We start from the raw sequence: 25,015 nt of genomic DNA, 5'->3' as shown, positions 1-25,015 counted from the left end.
ACAAGTCAGCAAGTCTGCCCTCAATTGTGGCCAAGATGATTCCTATTTTAATCCCCATCTGGAAAGATTTGTGCAGAACTCAGTCACCCACACACCAAAGCACCTTGGCTGAAAACCACTGACCTATGCTGCTTTTACCGCAAATCTTAGTAATATACATCTCACATCCTGTAAGTCAGCGTGCCAGTCAGAATCCTAGATCTCCTGTGCCTGACTTCTTACAACCGCATGTGTTTTTGTGCCAACAGAAGGGGCTAGAAATTAAGTTCTGAGGATATCAGAAATTCAATTTGTATATAAGAATTCCACTCATTAACAAGCTAATTCACCATATATAATGGACTGGTCCCCCAAAATAGTTAAAGCTGGGTTCCAAGAAGGCCCAATAATGAGCGAAGAGTGTGAAGTGATGACTCCATTTACACAGCTGCTCATTAAAAGCTTCACTTTGGGAAATGGAGACATGAGTTTGGGGACAGACAAAACGCTTCTGTTACTGACAGCAAACGTCTATGTCTAAAGCCAGAAATTCAAGCTATGAAAGACCAAACTTTCGTGCCAATGGTTAAAAAGGAATCTTTATTATACAAAATTAAAAACATAAATATATTTACAAGCATCTTAAATACCAGCTTATAATACTTGACATTTTTGAATCATTTCAAATTGAGTTTTCTATAAGCTTTTAAAATGCAAGACATCCACTTCAGTGAGTTACCAGTTTTCATTTCCACCACCATTGCAAATGGATTTTTGGTTTTTCAAAATTGTCCATACTGTGGTCATTCAAAAGAAAACACAGTGTACTTTTTAAATGACTAGTTTGGGGGCAGGGGGGGGATTACAGTCCTGAGCTTTCTACCCCGGGTTGTGTGATATTACTCCAAGAGAACTCTATAAACTGAATTCCTAACTGCCCTGTTTATATGAACCACTAAAACTTTTTAAAGACTCAGATCCCTGGTACTCACATTAATCCATCTCCCTAACTTATCAGGTTGCTGGCAGGAAAAGCAGGGAAAACAGAGAGGAGAGGTGGGAGAATACAAATGGCCCTCTGAAATCACAACAGACTTATAATCCAAAAATCGGATCTCAACTAATTTCCTTCAGGATCAAACCCATGATTTTATTATATGAAAACATAAAATGATTTCAAATGATGCACATGTGACAGCAAATCTCAGTGGCACAACAGCACATGAAGACACTTAAGTGGTTAACTTAATACCCACTCTCGTGACTAAAGAGCAGACAGATTCAGTAGAATTTTAAGGAAAGTTTTCATTATCTAGTCTTCAAATTTCAGCACTGAGAGTGTAATTTCCATATAATAGTATATATATAAAAAAAAAAAAGACTAAGTATGAGGAAAGCAAATGTCCTCAAGAAGTCTCAAAAAAAAAAAAAAAAAGGAAGGAAGAAAGAAAGAAAGAAAAAGGAAGACTCAATTGCCTATCACCCACACTTAACAAGAATACCATTTTCTTCCACTTCTCCTGGAAACCCTCAGCTCAGCTGAGAATCATAGCACGAAGTCTTTATCCTCAGAGATTAGCAACAAATTTAAAAGAAAAAGAATGACAACAGGTTAGAGTTATATACATTTTACTAGTTTGGTTCTCACTCATCCTGGATATTTTAAAAGGTGTCAAATGAGCCATGGATGCTGGTGGCAGGAGGCAACTGGAAAAGAGGCCTGGGGATGAGGAATAGGTAAGACTTGTTTACAAGTGCAGAGCAAACTCCCCTCTTCTGGATCTAAAAGACCTCTTCTGTCTTCGGTAAAACAAAATTGTCTTTCTGCTCAATGCAGATGGCAGTTTGCTCAAAAGCAGCAGTTCTCTCGGGGAGGGAGGTAAGTGTTCAGAAAGCACCACTCTGGGGTCGGGCCCACGCTGCGGAGCCTCGGGCCATCACTGCTGCATGTTGTTGATGATCGCCAGAATGCTCATCTTCTCCTGGGCAGAGTCCACATCCTCATTCTGCTTCTGGGCCACTCCTGTGCCCAGGCCATAGAGCCGCCCACAGTACTTGGCATCATCAATACTGTCCTCAAAAAATAACTGCAGAACGGGACAGAGAACCCATGGTAAGAATCGCGCCAAGAGCCATGCCAAGAATCATGTCAAATCTCAATACTATGACATCAACACCTCCCAGCTCTCTTAGAGTCCCGAAAAACCTAGCCAACTAGAAACTGTTCCCTAAAGAAAGGTGCCAAACCCCTTCGTGCTCCCTTCTGAACAGACGTCTGTTTCTCCATGAGTTCTCTTACTGCCAGGAACCCTGTGCTGCTGCTGCTTAGCAGAAATGTCCCATTTTCCCTTCATATTTTTTGGGGGGGGAAGAGCGTAAAGATTTTATTTATCTTTAGAGGGATGGAGTAAGAGACACATCGATGTGGGAGAGACACATTAACTGGTTGCCTCTCGCGCGCCCCCAAACAGGGACCTGGCCACCACCCAGGCATGTGCCTTGATCAGGAATTGAACTGGCGACCCTTTGCTACACCAGCCAGGGAAGGTCCCTTCTCTTTTTCACACACATTGCAATGGTTGAGAGCTTGGGCTCTTCAGACTGGCTCACCATGTGGCCTTACAAAAATCACTTTAACTCTCCTTAAGCCACTGTTCCCTGACTTTAAGACAAAGTACTGTAACAGGTTGTCTGTCATGAGTGAGATCATTGACATTAAGCACTTACAACAGGGGGTTATCTCAGCCCTGGAACTAACTGGGCAGGGTAAGTCTTTGATGGGGTGGGGGGTAGCTTGTCCAATGTATTGTAGGACTGCACGGTGTTTAGCAGCACCCTTGGCCGGTAGCATATTGCCCCCTCCACCCCCACAGGATGTGACAACCAAAAGTGCCTGCAGACACTGCCAGAAGTATTGTACTTCAGGGGGCAAGATCAGGAGAATGGTGCTTCCAGCTTTGTTCTTTCTCAAGATTGCTCTATTTGGAGTCTTGTGGTTCCACACAAATTTTAGGACTGTTTGCTCTATTTCTGTGAAAAATGCCACTGGGATTTTATAGGGGTTGCACTGAATCTGTAGACTGCTTTGGGCAGTATGGACATCTTAACAATAGCAATTCTTCTAATCCATGAGGGCGGGGCGTTTTCCCACTCGTTGGTGTCGTCTTCACTTCTTCCATCCACATCTCATAGTGTTCAATGTACAGGTCTTTGGTTAAATGTATTCCAAGGCATTTTATTCATTTTGATGCAATCATAAATGGGTTTTCTTAATTTCTCTTTCTCAAAGTTCATTATTAGTATAAAGAAACACAACAGAATTCTGTGTATTGATTTTGTATCCTGCAACTTTACTGAATTTATTAGTTCTAATGGGTTTTTTGTCGGAGTCTTTGGGGTTCCCAAATATAAGAACATGTCATCTGGAAATAGTGGCAGTTTTACTTCCTCTCTTTTGATCTGGGTGCCTTTTAGTTTCTTTTTCCTGCCTACAAGTTCTGGCTAGAACTTCCAATACCATGGTGAATAAACTGGTGGGAGTGGACACCCTTGTCTTGTTCCTGACCTTGGAGGAAAAGCTGCTAAATACGATCTTAGCTGTGGGATGAGTGGGTGGTCTAGCAAATGTGTTCACATTACAGAAACTAGAAGAAAAACGAACAATCGCAACAATTAGAGCTGCCGGGAACACCAAATACACTTCTAGGTTGGGCATGCGGAGTGGTCTCCATTTCAGAATGCTTCTTTGCTTCCCAAACTACATTTAATATATTGAATATCCTAACAAACCAAAAAACAAACAGAAAAACAACTGCTTCCGAGGTGATCATCAACTTCCAACAGAAACTATAAAGCTAAAACAAACCTCAGCCACAAAGGTCCTCCAGCCCCTACGCCTTACCTCTTTCATCCTGAAGAACGCCATTCCTGTCAGCAGCGAGTCTGAGCCTGCCTGATGCTGCCTTCCAATTCTCTGCAAATCCAGCTGATCAGCAACTTCCTGAAGACCTCCCTGGAGACACACGTAAGGAAAGCAGAGATAATATTACAGGCCCAACACTCCTCTACTAGAATCAACTACGTCTATTTTGGAGTTTCTTTTGGTGATGAAAAGTGGGAACAGGCGATTTACCTATCAGGCCTTTCCCCAGCCCTCCAAATAATACATTGTATTATATTCCACTTTTCATTCCTCTCTTTATTATGAATTTTGTCAGATTTCTACCCCATAAAGTCCTAACTGCTGTAAAACAAGGTTTAAGAAACAGTAAATGCCAATCTAATTCAAGAGAGCAAACCTCTTATGTCAATAATTTATTAGGGTAGTGAGTTCTTACACTGTTTAGGAGAGCAACGTTCCACCTTTTCACTTCATGAATAATTACTAAAATTCTTTGGCATGCCAAAAAATAATAATAAAATTACCTACCTTTTTGCTCCAAAATAACTTTTTAAAAAAAATCAGGTGCCTATACTTCTATATAAGGATATCTGGATACTAAGAATAAACCAATCAGACAAAGCCTAACTATGCAATGTGACCAATAAGATGTAACTCTGATTATATGACATATACTTATGGTTCAAGACAAGGAATTCACACTGAATGGCTACTGTTGTGTTGGCTATTGTTGTGTTGGCTTATGTAACTTTTTTTAAATTTACTGATTTTAGAGAGAGAGGGGGAGGGAGAGGGAGGGAGTTAGGGAGAGGGGGAGAGACAGAAACACTGATTTGTTGTCCCACTTATTTGTACATTCACTGGTTGCTTCTTGTATGTGCCCTCACCAGAGACTGAATCTGCAACCTTACTGAATCAGGGCAACACTCTATTCAACTGAGCTACCCAGCCAGGGCATAATTTTTTTTATTTGACAATCTAAGGGGAAAGAGGTCAGGGCCCCTGACTAAATAGTCAGGTATTTCACATTCTAAAAGTTCTTACAGTGCACTGGTTGAAAATCATTGTTGAGGGTGGAGACCTCCTCTGATCTGAGAGTCTGGTACACTACAGGCCCCATTCCTGACAAAAGGCACGTACTCTGCACGTTACACCAAGGTTCACGTGCTTCATGAACCTTGAGAGAAGCAGAGGGGCTCCCTTCTCGCCCAGGTTAAAGACAGTAAGCACACAAATTCCTGTGCCAGTCAGCTCTATACACAACCTGTCTAGCACAGTGCTGGCACCTAGCAGGCGCACAAGAATATATGCTGAACAAATAACAAAGCAAAATGACAAGTTGGCTTTTTTGGCTTTTTGTTGTTACTGTTACTTGTATTAAAAATATTGTACCTTAAGATTTTTGCAACTCTTCATCAGGTATTTCACATCATAAATAGATGGGAAGAAAAGGTTCAGAATATGAAAAAATTCATGTTCCTCTTCTGGCAAGCGAGAATCTGTAAGTAACTTTACCATGTAGCCGAAATCATAGCCACTGCAAGGAAAGGAGGTGAGAAAGCAGCACTTATTAGGCCCCAGCGTTCAACCGCTTGATTTCTCATAGCTTATGACGTACCTTTCAGTCTTCCAAAGCAGTTTATCCTTCTATAATCTGAACTTCCCATTAAAAAATAACATAGACTAACATGGAAGATATATAAGAAAACCCGAGACTTTATACATGTGAGTTTTTATTCATCAAAACATTATAAGTACTGAAAAAGATAAATAACACTAAGGAGAGTCAGGCTTTCAAGTACATAGGAAACTCCAGGCCAGCCACTCAAAAGAAAAAGACCACCAAGCACTTCGACCCTCCCCCCATCTTTCCACTGTAATACACCCACTGACAGCCACGTGACAGAGCCCACTACTGTGTGACACAAACCAGTATGCCCTCCAAAGTGCTGTCTGAAACACAAACATGAGTTAACAGTTACTGTCTCAACTTCGTAACTGCTCGGGACCAACAGAGGAGAGCCAGTAAGACTTCAAAAGTAACGCTAAGAATTCAATTCCCTGCTCCCAAATCAAGAGAGTTCTCATTCTCTGGGGCTGACCTGTGAAATGAAAGCCATTTGACGTTGTCACACAGAACTACCCCTGATGTCATAAGCAGCTCTGCAAAGTGCAATGTGTCAATCCCTTCCTCTTCGTGCTTCTGAAACTGCAGTCCTGAGTTAGCAAGGAGATCGATGGAATCCTGGGAGTACATGTCCTCTCTAAAAAAGAAGGTATTCGCTTCTTAGTGGATGGATAAGGTAACACAAGTAGTGAGCATTCGTAACTCTGGCATAATAGTTCACTGTAAAGATATATCACTTAACTTAAACAAGGAATATTTAAAATAACACAAAAGTAAAGAAATAACTCATTTTCCACTAGGTTTCACTGTTTTCCTTTCATTTTTCATATAAACTTGGGTTAGACAACTATAAAGAAAACCACCACAATTTTCATTTTTTCCACTAAATTAAAAACAGTGTTGAATTACAATCTTCTATTCTACCTCAAATAAACGTTATTTTAAACACATACACAAACTCTGCAATGAAAGTATTACATTATTCTGCATATTATGTTATCATCATGGTACAAACATGAGGCTTTGGCAATGGACTGAAATAATGCAGTAAAGGAAAGATCCAGATTATCTCCCAGAATTATTCTAAAGAAATTTCTAAAACACATGAACAATAATAAAAAAAATTATTCCTGAGCTACCAAATGCTCCCGGTGCCTAGTTAAACAAAGCAGTATTAAAGACCTGGAGCCCAAAAAGAAATACACTAATACCACCTCAAACAATTAGCAAAATGATAGACTCCCCCCAATTTTTCCCTTAAAAATTCTATCATCCTCAAAAACTTAAAAACAGAATTACCATTGATCCAGCAATCGCATTTCTGGGCACACAACCAAGAGAACTGCAAACAGGGTCTCGAAGAGGTATGTGCACATCCGTGTACGTAGCAGCACTATTCACAACAGTCAAGAGGTGGAAGCAACCCAAATGTCCATCAGCAGATGAGGAGATGAACAAAATGCGGTCTATACACACAATTCAATTTTAGGGAAGAAATTCTGCACGTGCTACAACATGGATGAACCCTGATGACTTTACACTAAGTGAAATAAGTCAGTCATAAAACAACAGATACTGTAAGATTCCACCTAAGCAGAAAGTACAATGGTAGTTACCAAGAGCTTGGGGGACAGGAAAAAGGGATTTGTTATTTAATGGGTATAAAGTTTCAGATTTGCAAGATGAAAAAATTCTGAAGGTCTGTTTCACAACAGTGCACAAGACAGTAGATTTTTTTACCACAAATTTTTTTAAAATTACATCACAATTTTTCCACTACCAGACAGGCTTCAGTTTCAACCACCTTTGATCAGCACCCACCCTATACCTTATTTTTACTATGAAAGATACTAACCCTCTTTTACAATTTAAGAAAACTGAATTACAAATGGGAAAATAACCGACCTAAAGTCAACCAGTGAAGAAACAGCAAGCCCTGGCTGATGTGGCTCAGTGGACTGAGCACCAGCCTGCAAACCAAAGGGTCGCCAGTTCCATTTCCAGTCAGGGCACATGCCTGGGTTGCAGGCCAGGTCAGGTCCCCAGTAGGATGAGAAACACATTGATGTTTCTCTCCCTCTTTTTCTCCCTCCATTCCCCTCTCTAAAAAATAAAATCTTTTTTAAAAAAGAAATGGCAGAACTTCAATTCAAATACTAATCTCTTAACTGGGAAATTGGCTTAATTTTAAATAGCCTTATTGAGATACAATTCACATACTAAACAATTCACTCTTTTAAAGTATACAATTCAACAGTTTTTGGTAAAGCACAGATATGCAACCACCATCATTTATAAATTATGTCATCACCTCAAAAAGAAACACTGTTGCCATTAAGCAATCACTCCCCATTACCCCAGAACCTCCCTAACCCCTGCTCTAGAAACCACCAATCTATTTTCTGTCTCTGTAGATATGCCTACTTTGGACATTTCAAATAAACAGAATCACATATGGGGCTTCTTTCCTTTCCCTTAGCATACTTTCAAAGTTCATCCATGTATAGTATGTATCAGTACTTCATTCCTTTTTACTGCTCCATAACATTAAATTCCATGGATATACTGTTTAATTTATCCATTTGGCAGTTCAGATTTCGGGGTTGCTTCAACTTTTGGGTCCTTATGAATAATGCTGCTATGAATATTCACATACAAGTTTTCACATGGGCATGTTTTCACTTCTCTTGGACATGAGTGAAATTGCTGGGTCATATGGTAACTCTACGTTTAACCTGATGAGGAACAGCCAAACTGTTTTCCAATGAGGCTGTATACCATTTCACATTTCCAGGAACAATGTATGAGTATTCTGATTTCGCCACATCCTCACCAGCATTTGTTACTGTCTTTTTGATTACAGCCACCTAGTGGGCGTGAAGTAGTATCTCACTGCGGTTTTGATTTGCATTTCTCTAATGACATGACTGAACATCTTTTCACGGGCTTATTGGCCATCTGCGTATTTTTTTTGGAGATATGTCTATTCAGATCTTTTACCCATTTTTAATTGGCTTATTTGTCTTTTTATTGTTGACTTGTAAGAGTTCATTAAGAGGAACTTTACTTTCTCAGATTCTCTATTCCATTCTCTGCTTGACTGCTTCATCAAACCCTTACCTGGGTTCGGTGGAAACAAAATTTAAAATTAAACTCATTTAGAAATCAGTCTATACAAATGTAGCCATTCTAAAAATAACACTCAAAAGTGTCTCAGACACTTACGTAAGGTTGAATTTGAAGTTGAACTGCCAAGTGTTGATACCAGAAGGATATTCTCCCTTCTCATTTGTGAATGTAAGGCCCAGCTGGATAATTTTTAAAAGGTCAACATTGCACCGTAAAAGCTGATACTGGTAATCTATGGAACTACGAAATTCACCAATTGGTCGTACCACAACACCTGGAAATTCCGTGTCCTGGAAAAGGAAAAAGTCTCTCATCATCAGGTTTCACAAAATACTGGATGCTGAATTGTTCATTCATAAATAAAAATTTTACCTCAATTTATAAAAGTTAGGTGACAAGTCCCAAGGTTGAGCAGAAAAATCTATCTTAAAATACAAATATTTATCTTGCCCTGGCTGATGTGGCTCAGTGGATTGGGCACTGGCCTGCGAGCTGAAAGGTTGCTGGTTTGATTCCCAGTCAAGCCACATGCTTGGGTTGTGGGCCAGGCCCCCAGTTGGGGGCATGTAAGAGGCAACCCATCGATGTTTCTCTCACACACTGATGTTTCTCTCCCTTTCTCCCTCTCTTCCCCTCTCTCTAAAAATAAATAAATAAAATCTAAAAAAACAATACTGATCTTGTTGACACCTAAAGCAGCACTAAAATCATGCAGCTTTGCACAACAATTTGCAGATCCTGTGAAGGACTGGAATAGGTGACAAACAACAGGTAGATATATAGGCAATTAAGAATATTCTAGCCCTGGCTGGTTGGGTGTTGTCCCACAAACCCAAAGGTTGCTGGTTTGATTCCCAGTCAGGGCACATGTCTGGGTTGTGGGTATGGTTCCCAGTTGGAGCATGTGCAAGAGGCAACCAACCAGTCAATGTCTCTCTCTCACGCTGATGATTCTCTTCCACTCTTTCTCCTTCCCTTCCCCTCTCTCTAGAATCAATAAAAAAAAAATATTTTCTAATATTCTAGGTTGAGAACAATATATGAATAAAAATACAAAAATAGGGAAGTGAAAATACCATTCAGAAAAAAACAAGAGCCATATTTAGCTTGAGTAAAAAGAACAAGACCATAGACCAACCTAAAGACTTAATTCTATCTCTACAGCAGAAGTCACAAACTCCACTCAGCTCATGTACAGGAATAAAGCAAACTAGGTATGAAAATGGTTACTAGTGATGGGGGCTGGATGGAACAAGAGTACGTGCCTCTTCTAAAGGAGGCAGGCCCTCAACATCACCATAACACACAGCCACACAATGGCAGGCAGGAATGTGGCCCCTATATCGCCAGATCTTCCCAATTTTTCCAGAGATGGCAAAAGTCTGGAATTTAAGTAAGGGCTCTTGATTTTTAAATGCTGGCAAATAATTTTTAAAAACTGTTTTAAATACTATACAAATTACCGTATCTAAGGCACAGATGTGCTCTACTGCTGACATACTTCTGCTTTGAAGACTTTCAAACACACAGTAACATTACAAAAATATAGAGAGGTTACATCCTTCTCAGATATACTAGCTACCATCATGTTTCATGAAAACAATATAACCCTCCATCATGTTTAATTTACCATCACTTTAGTGTAATCATTTATTTCAAACTCTCACATTAAATATTCCCTAAGCCCACACCAGAAGGTGAGTCAAACAAAAGAGAGCTCTTTACCATCGCGATATAACTGTAGCTGAGCACAATTTCTCGGATCTTCCTCATCTCTTCTTCCAGGTTGCTGGCCCAGACTTCACAGATAACCTGGCTATTCTCCACAAGTGCTGCAGGCATCCTGAAGAGACTCCGGAAGTCACCTTCAGCTGACTACGACAGAGGGCAAGCCAATGGTCGATCTGATCTAGATTCAAAAACACATTTTGTATCACATGAAGTTACACATTGTTGTATCAACAAAACAAAGGCATCAAAACAATATTTTATCATGTCACCAATTTAAACTAAAATATTAAGACTATTATAGTATTTTTTTCTCCACACACACACTCAGTTCTTTAACCTAAAGAAACTAAAATTATTAAGAAACCTGAAGAAACTTTTGCCCAAGCTTCCCTTTAGCAGAGAAGTAGAATCACCCACCCTAAATCAGTTTTCTGCCCTATCCAGAATACCTAAAGACTAAGAGTCCCCTGTAACCACAAATATGCCCTTATCTGTAATTTTCATAGCTTCACAGAACTTTGCTCAGAGACCAAATCACAGAAATGTTTCTAAAGGAATCACTGTAGCCAATTTAAATGTACCTAGGATCTCTGAAAGCCTGAAAGAATGTGGACCTAAACTCTTACATTACTTAAGTCTTTACACCTATATGATGGATATGGGTACGGGACTCCCCTCTCCATCCTCCAAATAAGATAAATTCTTTTTCCCTACAATTTAAAAGTCAAATAGCAGTAGAGGCAATTGATGAACTTAATATAGTGCCTCCTTAGATTAGTGCAAATAGGGATTTAAGTGGTAAAACACTAATTTCAACCTTAACAGCCACAAGAAATATGTGAATTTGAGTTATTAATGTCTACTTTTAAACACTTAATATTGCAAAGAAACCAAGCAGCAATTCAACAATCAAGATACAGAGATAGCAGGTATAAATAGTTCAATCAAAAGCAGAATGACTGCCCTGACTGGTGTGGCTCAGGGGGTTGGACGTCATACGTAACCACGTGCCTGGGTTGCGGGCCAGGTCCCCAGTAGGGGGCGTGCCCCTAGAGGCAGCCAAACATTGTTGTTTCTCTCCATCTCTTTATCCCTCCCCCTCTCTAAAAATAAACAAACAAAATCTTTGAAAAAAAATTTTTTTGAACAGAATAACTGATGGTATATATTCAGGGAGGAAGCAGGAGGAGATAGTATTCTGCAAGATAAAAACTCAACCTGGTTTAACCTTGGAGTAATGCTGTTATTTTAGCAAACTCAACATGAGATGCATAGTCATAAGAACACTAAAAGGAAGTCGCCATAAGGGCATCTACTTAAAAGGCGACGCCACCACATGTATCCTCAACACAGTGTAAGAGTAGGCACCAGTGTACGTACTCAGGGAAATTCCTAGAAACAGGAAAATGAACGTGAGTGTCTTCCAAAGGGCAGAGCAAGGAAAAATCTTTGCTTTTCAGGAAAACAAAATTGGCATTCCCAAGTGTCATCATTTCTCTCAGAAATTTTTTTTTCTTTTTATTGTTGGGACTAATTTAAGTTTTGCTCCTCTTTGTAAGTCTTCTAGTCAGAATTATGTTCTTGTGGATGTTACTTTGCTTCCAAAATTTTGTTTATTCATTGCTAGAGTCTCTAAGTTTGTAGAGAACGGGAAATACTATTTCAGCATTGTGTACTTTTTCTTACTGACTAGTAGGACCATTTACAGTTTTTAAAGCTTTCTGACCATGAAATAATTTGAAGAGGAGGAAAGGACTATTTCTTCTTCAAAACAGAGACAGGCAAGGGCTGCATTCATAATACAGATGAAATATACAAGTCAGCCCTGGCTGGTATGGCTCAGTGGACTGAGCGCCAGCCTGCGAACTCAAGGGTCACCAGTTCAATTCCCAGTCAGGGCACATGCCTTGGTTGCAGGCCTGGTCCCCAGTAGGGGGTGCATGAGAGGCAACCACACACTGATGTTTCTCTCCCTCTCTTTCTCCTTCCCTTCCCCTCTCTCTAAAAATAAATAAATAAAATCTTAAAAAAAAATACAAGTCAATATGGTACTTCATAAAACTTCATAAAAATTGAGTTATTCCATTAGGTAGAAAATTTCCTCCTATGACTGTTTGTTTGGGTTTTTTTTCACTCCTAAAAGCGGCCATAAGCCCTGGCTGGTGTGGCTCAGTGGACTGAACGGCTCAGTGCATTGAGAACCAAAGGGTCGCTGGTTCGATTCCCAGTCAGGGCACATGCCTGGGTTGCAGGCCAGGTCCCCAGTACAGGGGACGTGACAGGCAACCACACACTGGTGTTTCCCTCCCTCTCTTTCTCCTTCCCTTTCCATCTCTAAATATAAATAAATAAAATCTTCTTAAAAATGTGGCCATGGACTTATTTAATAATTTCTATTTATCAAAGAGCAGCAGCAAACAAGCCACTCATCGTTCAAACTGTCCAAGGATTAAAAAATGCCTGTGATGGTGACTTGGAGGCATGCACAAAGTGTGCCTGAGCTCCCAGGGGCTCTCTTCAGTGTGGTTCTGAGAGTGATGATTTGCATGTTGCTTGTCTTTGTTGACGTAAGTCCACCAGGAGATCAGCATTAAGGTAAAAAAATTGTTTTTGTTAGCTAGATGAGATGTGGGTGCAGTTCGGTTCCTCTAAGTCAAGGGGAGTGCATAGTTGAGTGCTAAAAAGATCCTTAGTTGGTTCTCTAATTGGAAGCCCTAATTAAGCTCTGATAAGATCTCTCTGATGGGTGGAGGGATGGGGAGAAAATGTGGACAACTGTAATTGAATAACAATAACAATTTTTAAAAATCTCTCCATTGATGTTTTGACATCATCCCTATTGACCTCTTCGTTCAGAGATCTTTTAGCAGCTGAACAGACAGATGTGGGCAATGACTACCATTTTATGTTACAAGTGCCAGAAGATACAACTGTTGAGGGCAAAAAGTCACCAGGTGTTAAACAAGTGGAATCAGACCACACCTTGGTCCAGCAACCTTGGCACTTGGGAATTCTGGCTAAGAGAGAATTTATAGCCAAGACTCAAATACAAGGGAAAGTTTATTTAGAAAGTCACAGGAGTCGAAGTGAGCTGTGGAAGAAGTGGGTTCAGGAAACTAGTTACCGAGGCAAAAGTAGGGCCTTTGGAACTCAGGAGAAAGAGAGAGGCAGGAAAACACACGTTGGGGGAGGGTCTGGGGGAAAGGCACAAGCACACTTCACAGAGAGCAGCTTTGCTGAAAAACTTCTAAGAAACCAATCTGTCAGTTTGTAAACAACCTTTGAAGATTCCATTTATTTAAGGCACTCTACACTTTGACATATGTTTCTCTGAAATCACAGCAGACTTTCTATGATTACTCTGAAATTTAAGTAGACTCTGGTATCTTCCTAACAAATGTAGGTGGGCACTCCTTAAAGGCAGCGTCCATTCGCTCAATCTGTACACATCGGGCATGAATGAAAGGCTTGCAAATGAACCTCAGAAAAGGGCAGAACTTCAGACTGAGTGTGCACTTTACTATCTGACCATGATTAAGAAAATGTTGGGACTCAGAATTTTTAGGTTCTAAACCTATACCAGCAAAAGGGCCTTAAACCATTTCTATGCCCATTAATGTTAAATTGGTAGCACTTAGCTTCCTTATTTCCCTAACTGAAACAATGTACTTCTTTTTTAGGGTCATTTCAAACACAACCATAAATTACTTTAGGGAAAATGAGTATCACTCCTGGAGATGTTTCCATAAAAGCAAAAGCAACAAAAGGGACCCAAGCAAAAAATGCCTTTGGCCTCCAAGCAGCAAAGAACAGCTTAAAAAGGGGACAATTAGGTATTTCCACTAAACCTTAGAACCAGATTCCCCAGCTAAAAGACAGTCTTACAGTCTAGTCAAAGACAGTATGAACAACCATAATGGATAATTACTACAGTGTATTAAAACTTCTCATGCCCTAGCTGGCGTGGCTCAGTGGACTGAGTGCCAGCCTGCAAACCAGACGGTGGCCAGTTGGATTCCCAGTCAGGGCACATGCCTGGGTGGTGAGCCAGGTCCTCAGTGTGGGGCATGCGACAGGCAACCACACACTGATGTTTCTCTCCCTCTTTCTCCTTCCCTCCTCCTTTATCTAAAATAAATAAATAAAATATTTTTTTAAAAAACCTTCTCAGATAGGCCCTGGCCAGTGTGGCTCAGTTGGCTGGAGTATTATCCCGTAACCGAAAGGTTGCGAGTTTGACTCCTGGTCACAGCACATACCTAGGTTTTAGGTTCAATTCCCAGTCCAAGTGCTTATGGAAGACAACCAACTGATACTTCTCTTTCTCTCTCTCCCTTTCTCTCTCTAAAAGCAATGAAAAAATGTCCTTAGGTGAGGATTGAAAAAAATTTGTTTAACTTCTCAGATAGGTTTAAATCCATGAGTCCATAGGGAACTAAGAAAATAAACTTAATTGGTGACCACTGGAGAATGCCAGTGAATCAACTGAGTATTTTTTAAATCATATCTTGTCTTTCCTACATAAACTGTACCTTGAAGTAATCAAATAGCTGAGGGTTTTTCTTCAGAAGTTATACAGCTAATAAGTGGAGATGTATATGCAATGACAAAATATCACCATTTTGTGATTCCTAATGAATAATCATAATGGCATTTATATGGAATAAGCAGAAAAGGCAAATCTATAAAGACAGAAAGACTATAGTGGTGGGATGGGGACAGGAATGGGGATTAACAGAAAATGGGCATGAGGCAGCTTATTGAGGTGATAGAAATGTTCCCAAACTTAATTACATTAACTGCAAAACTCATTAAATTTACCAGAAATCACTGAACTCTAAATAAGCAAGTTTTATAATACTCAAATTATACTTCAATAAAGCTATTAAAAGTCACAACGGCTATTATCACAAAAAAAGAGATGACCAGGTGGTATGTACCACTTGACAAAAACAGTCATGTGCCACTTAAGAGAATACATTCTGAGAAATACAAATGCATCATTAGGCAATTTCATAGTTGTGCAAACCTCACAGAACCCAGTTAAAGAAACCCAGATGGCATAGCCCACTTCACACCTAGCTACATAGTAGAGCCTATGGTTCCCAGGCTGCAAACCTGTGCAATATGTTAAAGTACAAAACAAGGCAAGATTGAGTCAAGCACAGGAAAAACTGATACACTCAAGAGAGTCTGTAAACACCAGACGTACGAGGCTGCTGCAGGTATAACATGGCGTACTATTTCATAGCAAAACTTTTTTTTGTAAGTTGAAACAGTTCCCTCTAAATAACAATAAAAAGTATAGTATATATAGTAAGTACACAAACAAGTAGCATAATCAATTATTGTCACTATCAAGTACTATGTACTGTATGTAATTGTGTTACACTTTATACGACCCGCAGTGCAGGAGGTTTTACACCAGCGTCACCTCCAACGCGAGTAAGCAAAGCGTCTCATTCAATGTAAGGACAGGCATGACATCACTAGGCATTCTCGGCTCCCTTACCACCCACAGGACCACTGTCACACGTGCACGCCACTGTTGGCCAGAATGTTACCCTGCACGTGACTGTAGTTTTGCCACCCCTGACCAAAAATGTAATTTGAATCTGACCACACCTCCAAATTTAACTATCAATTTTCAGGAAATGTAGAGGACAGAGGGACATGTTAAATGACACCACAGTAATGCAATTAGCAAAACCAAGAAACTACACCAGGAAACTACAGAACCACCCAGCTTCTTCAACAAATTGTGAGAAATTAAACTAAAAGGCTCTTAGGAGACACATCAACCAATCTAAATGTATAGATCTTCGTTGGATCCTGCTTTAAACAAACAGTTACCCAGGGCAAAAATGCTATTACGTTTTTGAGTCCATTAGAAGTTTGAACAATGCTGGTTTTACTTTTTTGTTTTGGATTTTTGTGAGGGTTTCCCCCACTACCCCCCTGTTTTGGGTATTGTGTCATATTGTGGTTATGGTTTTTAAAAGTCTTTATCATTTAGAGATAGTGCAAATTATGTGACTGGTATGCAATGTGACTCTCCACTTCAAAATAACAGTGGAGAAAACTCACAACTTTGTACAATGCTGTCTTCCTCTACATTTTGCAGGTAAAAAACTGAAACTCAAACAATAATTTAAAAAGGAAGCATCACGTGACTTCCATTTCCAAAAGAATATTTTTTAAAAAACTAACCATAGTTATACATATCTGACAAATGGGGAACACAAAACCAAACTATTGGCAAAAATATGTAGGACATTCTTACACCAAACTCTTATCTAGGAAAGCTGTTAGGAAACAGACAATAACTTCCAAGCCCCTAAATGTAGTGCCACTCAAAAACTGAAGAATCATAGTATGCACATTTATCTTAGCATAAATTACTGAATGCTAGCCAAAAAGTGAAATAATAATAATAAATAATGCCAGCAATTCTGCCAGCCCCTTTCCTTTCAGTGAGCACATGTTCCAGAATAAGCCTGAGATGGGAATCACAAACACACTGTTCTCCTTGGCTAGTCTTCCTCCTTTCAAGCCTCTCGGTGCCTGCATCTCCCAGTACCTCACAGTGCAGAATGACTACGCCCTCGGAGTATGTGATTTGTGCAACACAGTCCCTAAAGATAACTTAAATACTTCATCTGGTTTACAAAGACACAGTAACAATTTTCAAACCTGAAGGAAAAACTGAGCCTGCTGGATCCACTGAGAAACAGGCCTGTCACCTCCTAAAGAATTTTTAAGGATGAATTTGATCACATTGCAATGTTTGCCTCCCCGGCTGACTTTAAAACGACTCCACATGAGCTACTTTGGTCCAAACGAAAGCAAAAGACAAGCACTAATTGATACCTGTTGTTTCCCAGCACTAGACTGTGCCAGAAAGAAAGGTCCCTCGCTCGCTCTCACACACACCGCCCCCTAGGAATTACTGAGAACCCTGCCCCGTACTGATCTGCAGTACAATCTGTTCAGATCGTTCCCGATCACCGCTAGTGTAAACCAACTCCAAAACAAAGCTCCTTGCTTACCCCAGAAATCTCTAAAAGAGCAACTGATGATACAGCCACGTGAAAGCTTTCTCCGCAGGCAATCCTGAAAAGAATGTTTTGTTTTTCTGCTTTTGTTTCAAACCTAAGTGTGCAAGAAAACAGAAGACACCACATCCCCCTTCTAGAGGGCTGAACAAAGGCTTTGCAGCGCATGCACAAGATGGAAAAGGAAGCAGAAGCACATCAGAAGAAATGGCAGCAAACTGCAAGAGGGTCCGCTCTACAGACGACCACGGACCGCAGTCGCCGCCGCTGTCTTCCCGGGTCCCCCAAAACGCACAGTGTCGGAAGACACTACCCTGGACTGAACCGCAGTAAAATCATCCATCGGACCCGGGCCAGTGAGTTGGCTCCTCCAGAGCAACAGCTCAAGTTCATAAAGCCACCGAACAGCAGGGAAAAGTTGCGGGGCCACAAGAACCAAGAAGGGGGAAGCCTGCAAGGTTCCAAACTCACGTCACCATTCTCTTCGCGTTCTGGATTACCCACTCCCTTCTCACCCATCCCTCCCCAACCGCCCCCCACCACCCTTTGTGCAAAACAATGAAAATTACAGGCCTTGGGGCCAGACAGATCTAAATTCGAAGCCAAACCAGCGACTAGCTGTGGGGCTTTGTATAAATTACTTAACCTCTCTCATGCCTCAGTTTTCCTACCGCATGAAATGGGTTTAATAATAGTATATACCCCGGAAGACTGCAATAGAAGTTAAAAAGAATGAAGCATACCTAAGTATTATGTAAAGTCTCGGCACACATCACTAGAATACTATTACCCTGTGGCAGTGGGTGTTAAAATACCACTATTCCACGGGCCTCTCTCGTCTCACACACCCTGACTTCAACACGCCCCACTCCCCTTCCTCCCACAGGCCCAGATGGCCTCCCACACTCTCGCCTCACGTCCTCTCTGGTAAGCGCGGGCCCGCTTACCCTGACCGGCGGGGCCCGCGAGAGCGGGCAGGCTGGCGGGCGGACTCCGCGGAGCGGGAGCTACGGCCCCTGACCCTGCGCTCTCTTCCCTCTGCCCCGGATCTGCTCCTAGGATCGAGCGGGCCAGTGAGACGGGCGCCCTCGTACCCAGAGCGGCCTTACGCACCGCTCACCAAACAACACGGTTGCACCACTCTACCCAACCGATCCTCCCAACTCGCCTGCTCCTTCACGTCACTCCACACGCGCGCGCGCCTGACTATGCCGACTCCTCCCCTTCTGCGCGCCCTGGCGATTCCCTGCGTGTTCGCCCAACCGGTGAGCTCGCGGGAGAAAGCGCGCAGGCGCAAAACTAAGAGGCGCCGCACAAATGGCGGGGTGGCTTCAAAGGACGCATGCGGAACACGGCCCGCCCTAGGCCTTCGCGAGATTAGTCGCGCTGACTCAATTTAATCTTGACCCCTATTCCTCCATTTTGGTTCTCTCCCGGGCGCCGGGGAAGGGGCGTGGTCTAGAATTAGCCCCTCCCGTGTGGGCGTGGCCTGGATGGGCTACGGGAAGTGGCCGGTCAAACCAAATTCCATATTACTCCTTCTACCCCCTGCTTTGAAGGACCTTAAAATCTTTGGTAGGAGAGGACTTGGGGGAAGGTTGGTGGGGCGTGATGCTGATGCTTCACTCTGTACTAATGCGCCCCCCTGAACCCTTCACTTACAAAGCATCTACCTCACGGCTTTCTTCCAGGCAAACAGTTATTTACAGGTGGGGACAGCACCCCCAAACCGAGTGTGGGTGACGTCCACCAAGGCCCGCCTCCCTCCTCCCGGCCTATAGGAGCCGGGCGAGCAACGTTACCATAGCAACGGGCCCACCGGGACCTGCTCGAGTTACAAGAAGGACGTGGGCTCCCGTGGGCGAAGCATCCGGCGAGCACAGGCGTCGCCCAGCCTTCCGAGGAGCTCCGAGACTTGGCGGACGCTAAGCAGGCTTGGCAGATTTTCAGTGCGAGAGCAACGGGGCGCAAGCCTAGCCTAGGAGGACCCTAAGATCCCCTACGCCACCCTCCTTAATTCCTTGTAAATCCTGTTTGTACATAAGGCTGTTTGCCAGCGCCTGTCCTTGGCATCATTTAAACAGGCTGAGATGCATCGCTGCCTCGTGGCCTCCAGCAGTGCGAAAGAAGACAAAGCCCTGAGCTCCTGCACGCGGCTACCAACTCCCGGTCCCGGAGAGAAGGTGTGGACGCCCCAAAGCACGGCTATAGGCTGTCACCCCAAGTCACTGGACCTCCTTACTTTTAAACATTTCTCCAAAATCCTACTTCCATTTCCAAAGCTGGATGCAGAACTGGCCTTAAGCAGCAGTTTCAAACTGGATTCCCAAAAGCTATTCTCTGGAAGATGACCCCCTCACCCTGGCCCCCAGGATACAGTATCAAATGCACTTTCTGAACTCCTTTCCCCTACAAATGAGGGTCTGTCTGCTTATCTGTAACATAGAGATGTAACTATCTCACAAAGTGGCTGCATTATTAAGTGGAAAAAATACCCTACACTGAGGAAAATACATGTGTATCCAATAAATAATTGTTTCTGGCGATCTCAGTTTGTTACTCCTGAGATGTTCAGACTTTGTTAGCGCTCCGCTGCAGACTTGTCATTCCGTTAAGCAATGCTGTGACGGAGAAGGCAGGCAAGACACTCCCTCCCCTTTGTCCTGTGAGTTTCTAGTATCCTTTCACCCCCTTATAATTAGGTTCCGGGAGGGAACCTGACCAGCCCTATCAGGAGCTAGTCACATGAAAAACAGCCTCCACAACCCTTTCTTGGAATTTTGTTTTTTCCTGCAGCACTCAGGCCTGGTATGCATTGAAACACTCAAACAGGAAACATCTCCATCCCCCCAGCCCCTTCACCCAGAACATGGTGTTTATTTCTCAAGTTATTGAAGATAAATGTAAAACACAGATGGTTCACATTTCAGGGGGTGTTGGAGTGTTTGTTGTAAAGTCGGGGGTTTATACTGCACTTAAACTAGTTCGAAATTAGAACAAAGCCACTGGCTCTCCGTGGGAGGAAGGCCCCGAACAAATGAGAGGGTAGTTGGAGAATATATTAAATAATGTATTTCATATTTACTTTTTAAAACTATTGTTTTTGAACTACAAAGTATAGAAAGTGCTTGAACACATCTTCTCAGCTGGGAGCATACAGGTTTAAAAAAAAATACTAGTTGTGAAATGGATCTTCTTAAGAACCAGTCAGGGTGATATCCTTAGCCAGCCAGGCCTTTCTGTTACTCCCAATTCTAAATGAATCTAACAGGGTGCATTTCTTAAAATATAAGATATGTATGAAGATAAAATGTAATACAAATATTTGGGTTCAAAATATTTTGAAAATGGAGGAGGTAAATAACTCCAGGCACATAGCGCCATTGTAAATCACCCTGTGAGCCCAAGTCTCAAACACCTTTGTAGCCCTTAGAGCAGGGTTCCCCAACCCCCGGGCCCGGACCGACACAGGTCCTTCCTTGGCCTGTTAGGTACCGGCTGCCAGGGGAGCTGGCCTGAGCTCCGCCTCCTGTCTCGCCCCCACCCCTTCCTGAGCTCCGCCTTGTGTCAAACCCGGTCCGTGGAAAAACGGGTCCCTGGTGCCAAAACGGTTGGGGACCGCTGCTTCAGCGTGCTGACTCACTTGGAAACCCATCAATTGATTGATTCCATTGGCAGAGTGCTCCCTCCCCGCCCCAAGTAGCCAAGGTCTGCCACTTTGTGTAATGTTGTCTTTTATCAAATTATATATTTATCTTTACATTCAACTGAAGAATGCGTCCAGCTGGCTTTTTTCTTGCTATAGCTGGGACTAACTTTCTCTTTTCTCATTGTGTTGTCTCTGCTTTTTCTACATAATAGAAAAACCTCCTTCTGACTCTTGAAAATCATCAACAGATTATCAAACTTGTAAGTATAAACCAAACACATTTCATGACTATGCATTTCAGTATTATCTCGATCTTTCAATGACAACCTGAAAAACCTGATCGCTGATGAGCTCAGAGTTCATTTTTTAAAATCCAGAACTACATAACTAATCTATTTTATTTGTACTTCATTTGATTTCCTTTGATCTTCCTTCTCCCTTGGAGTCTGCTGAAGTAATATTTAAAAATCCACCAATAATAATAATAGACCTTAAGACTTCCCAAGCTGAGAGGGTCTGTAAAGATGTTCTAAATAAGTCATTCCCCTAATTTCACAGAAAATCATTAAATAACTTAAGGTCACCCAGCTCCCAGAGATAAGACCGGGATTTGAGTCTTCTAATAGGAGATTAGATGTTTCTCCAGTTTCGTTCATTTGCTCTGGGCAGGGGCCCGTGTTGAGCCTGGAGGATGCCCTGGCGAAGGAAACAGACAGGGTTCCTGGCCTCCTGCAGCTTAATGTTTGGTGTCAGACACTGGCGACAAAATAAGTGAGTAAACAAGCACTGAGTAAGAAATAAAAGGGTAATGCAAAACTTGGAAAACTATCATGAAGGAAAGGAATGGGCCAGTGACAGAGAGTAACTGAATTGGGGACAGATAGGGGAAAATTGCTTAGGTCAAAGAAGGCCTCTCTAGGAAGGTGCATTTAGGCAGACACGAGGACAAGAAGGACCGAGTCAGAGAGAGAAGAGCAGCATGAGGAATCGGGAGCAGTAAAGTTCAGGCAGAGGAAAAAGGAGTTTTGCATGTAAGCGGTAGTACCAGAAAGCCAGGGCAGCTTTGGAGAGGGGGAGCAAAGGCAGAGTGATCCGAGATGAGGCCAGAGAGGAAAACAGAGAGGCCAGGTGAGCCAAGGTCTGGGAGGTGTCGACGTAAGAAACATTCAAACCTGTAGAGAATTTTTGGTGAGTTTATTTGAGCCAAACTGACCACAAATGCCAGGAAGCAACATCTCAAGGGACTGAGAAGCGCTCTGGAGAAGACAGTCTAGCACCTTATTTTATACATTAAAATCAAAGGAGGAGCCAGAAGGGAGTTACATGAAATCTGTTGGTGATAGATTAGGGGAGGCAGGAGAAAGCAAAGCAGGGAAACCTCTGGGATTGGATAAAAGGTAAAATGATAGACATACTTCTTTTGCATAGATGGGTACAGGACAGTTAACAATCAACAGTGAACAATAACAATGAGGCGATTCGTGGTCTCGGCTTGTGCCCAAGGGGTTTGGGAAAAACTGGACGTTACTTTGACATTCCAAAGGTATGTTATCATAGATGCAAAAAAGACAATAGACAGGCTTAGCTAAGGTAAAGATTGACCTTTGTTAGGGAAAAATACCGGCTTAGGACATGACTACCTGCCATGACCTGCTTTTAGTTAATAAGTTGTCATTTCAGACCATCCTTTGTAGTTACTTTAGGCCCCGAGTTTGTAAGGCTGCCTCGCAGATCTCCCCTGAATTTGTCAGGTTGATACAGAGTCCGGCAAAAATAACGCCCCTCCTTTTATTACAAAATCTCTTATTACAATATCATAAGCATATTTTTAAAAGAGTAAAAATCATAAGCATGTAATTATGTAACATAACAATATCACACTCAAGCACACCATATGACATTTTAGATGAAAATGTTCAAATTAAAACTATAAATTATTACCCCCCTACTATTACCCTACCAACCACACCCAAACAGGCCTTACTTCTGCCAGACCCTGTAAGTGGCCCCTTTTCTTCTATAGAGGCTTTAAAATTGTACCCTGTTCCAAAAACCCAGAAGGATTTTCTTCACCGGATGATCTGAACTGACTCAGGTTTTTAAAGTTTACTTTGACTCCTATAGACAGACGATGGAGTAAAAGCAGGGACATTTTACTTTGTTTATTTGAATTACACTAAATTGGATAAGAAAAGACAGCTAGCTTCTCCCAGGCATGGTAAATGTTGCCTATGGAAATGTTAGGCAACAATTTAGGTAATTTTACTAGGTGACTCTGACTGAGAATTAATTGCCACTCCATCTTTTTGATTATTATTATTGTGAAAGTCCCCAAGGCTGCTAAATGAATATTCAGTATGTTACAAGGAAATTGATCCCTGCTGTAGATCTCTTCCTATAGGTGGGCAAATAAAAATATAGGTCAGTGGGAAGAGATGGAACTAAAACTCGTCTTTGCGGATCCTCTCTTCTCTCCCTCCCTCCCTCTCCGTGGCGTTACATACGACAAATCCAGCATCCCTCACGTTACTGCCAGATCTCAAAAATCTCTGTGATTTTTTTTAATATGACCAGTATTGAGTATCTTCTTTGAACTCCCCTAACAGCCTGTAATGTTCTAGGTACAATGGGACCCAAGGCTTCAGAATATCTCGGAAGTTTCTAAGCAGCTGTGTCTGTTTGGGGTGTGGGGTAGGGAGTGTATTCCAGAAAACTTTAAACAGAGTTATAAATCTCAACTGTAGATTATCAGATTTTTGAACTGGGAGGGGCCCCTGAGACCCTCTAATCCATCTGGCGCATACAAATGAGAAAACTGAGACTCAGAGAAGCCAAATTCACAGAGCTGGTGGGCGGCAGCTCTCAGGTTGAACCCAAACCTGCCTTCTCCCAGGACCTCAGGTCCCCTCAAGAGCACTTCCTTTAAAGGAGGCCAACCAGGAAAGCTGAGCCATTCCTGAAAGATGGGATGGAGAGAAACCCCGGGGGGCACTGGGGGGAGATTCTCATTGGGGCAGGCTCTGCTGAGGACCCGTGTGCCAGAGTTATTAGCGCATGGAGATACACAAAGCTCCTATTGGAAATGATTATAGAAAACATTACCTGCTCCTCCAGGGAGTGTTGACCATATCATAAACGAAAAAAAAGTTCAGCAAGAAAAGAACAGAGGGCAGAAGAGTGGACAGGAACAGGAGGGAAATACCGGGAGGGAGGATCATTATAAGCAATGGCACGGAGGTAAGGAGTACCTGAAAAGAGAAAAAAAATGTCTGCCCGTGGCAAGCGAGCAATAAATACCTGCGCTTGACAGTGATGCTCAGAGCATTCGAAAGCAGAAGATGGTGAGGAATAATGTTCTGTGAGAGCAGCTAGATTCAGGTGGGCCTTGGGAGGCAGGTAGCAAGGTCTGATCAGTACACAAGACAGACTTGTTCAGCCAGAGGATAGATACATTATATAAACAGCTGGAATATTGAAAACAATATCAGTACACCTGGAAGGAGAGATGAAGAAAAACTTGAACAAGTTGTACAAAATATAGTTAATTGGTGAGCAAGCGTTAAGTGTTTATTGAGTGCTTGTATTGTGCAAGGAATCAGGCAGGGAAAAATAACTAAGACATATAATAAGTCCTTTATTGGCCAAATAAAGTAGGACACACCTCTATGATGGGGCAGGGTGCAGCCAGTAAAAGCAATGTGGTATCACGGAAAGGTACTATGTAAACAGTCTCCGCGTTTGAGTTTTAAGTCATAAAAGTCGGGAGCAGGACTAGCACATATGTGTATGCTGTTTCTAAAGAACAGGGGCATCTAAGTTTGTATTTACATAAACAAGCTCTGAACAGATAGGAAGAACACGGGGGGAGGAGTGAAAAAAGACTCCCTTTTCACTGTCCTCTCTTTTGACCCTTGTGTATCTCATGTCAGATCCAGATGTTGCCT

The 25,015-nt window shown here is 42.1% G+C and overlaps 1 protein-coding gene across 3 annotated transcripts; it reads right to left on the bottom strand.

The window, feature by feature from the left end:
* Positions 1 to 562: 562 nt before the first annotated feature.
* On the bottom strand, positions 563 to 18,821 carry CNOT8 (CCR4-NOT transcription complex subunit 8). 3 transcript variants are annotated; one of them, XM_045184961.3, is made up of 7 exons: positions 18,591 to 18,821; positions 10,362 to 10,545; positions 8,733 to 8,926; positions 5,983 to 6,144; positions 5,273 to 5,417; positions 3,881 to 3,991; positions 563 to 2,066 (listed from the first exon to the last, which is right to left on the bottom strand). In XM_045184961.3, the coding sequence occupies exons 2-7, from the start codon at positions 10,476 to 10,478 to the stop codon at positions 1,917 to 1,919; spliced, it is 879 nt and encodes a 292-aa protein (XP_045040896.1). In that variant the 5' UTR covers positions 10,479 to 10,545; positions 18,591 to 18,821; the 3' UTR covers positions 563 to 1,916. The 3 variants fall into 3 exon arrangements, with proteins under 3 accessions (XP_045040896.1, XP_024432768.1, XP_045040895.1); XM_024577000.3 differs by lacking the exon at positions 18,591 to 18,821 and adding an exon at positions 18,370 to 18,542; XM_045184960.2 differs by lacking the exon at positions 18,591 to 18,821 and adding an exon at positions 18,166 to 18,288.
* Between the last annotated feature and the right edge of the window lie 6,194 nt (positions 18,822 to 25,015).

The sequence above is a fragment of the Desmodus rotundus genome, chromosome 6, assembly GCF_022682495.2.
Source record: "Desmodus rotundus isolate HL8 chromosome 6, HLdesRot8A.1, whole genome shotgun sequence".
NCBI lineage: Eukaryota > Metazoa > Chordata > Mammalia > Chiroptera > Phyllostomidae > Desmodus > Desmodus rotundus.
Note: the sequence above shows the minus strand (reverse complement) of the source record. Positions and strands in the feature narration are given on the sequence as shown.

Excerpts from the sequence above, each read along its gene's own strand:
- CNOT8 (XM_045184961.3), bottom strand. The coding sequence starts at position 10,478 with ATGCCTGCAGCACTTGTGGAGAATAGCCAGGTTATCTGTGAAGTCTGG. Across the intron at positions 8,927-10,361 it reads GCTACAGTTATATCGCGATG|GACACGGAATTTCCAGGTGT; the intron begins GTAAAGAGCTCT and ends TTCCTTTTCCAG. Across the intron at positions 6,145-8,732 it reads AACTTCAAATTCAACCTTAC|AGAGGACATGTACTCCCAGG; the intron begins GTAAGTGTCTGA and ends CTTCTTTTTTAG.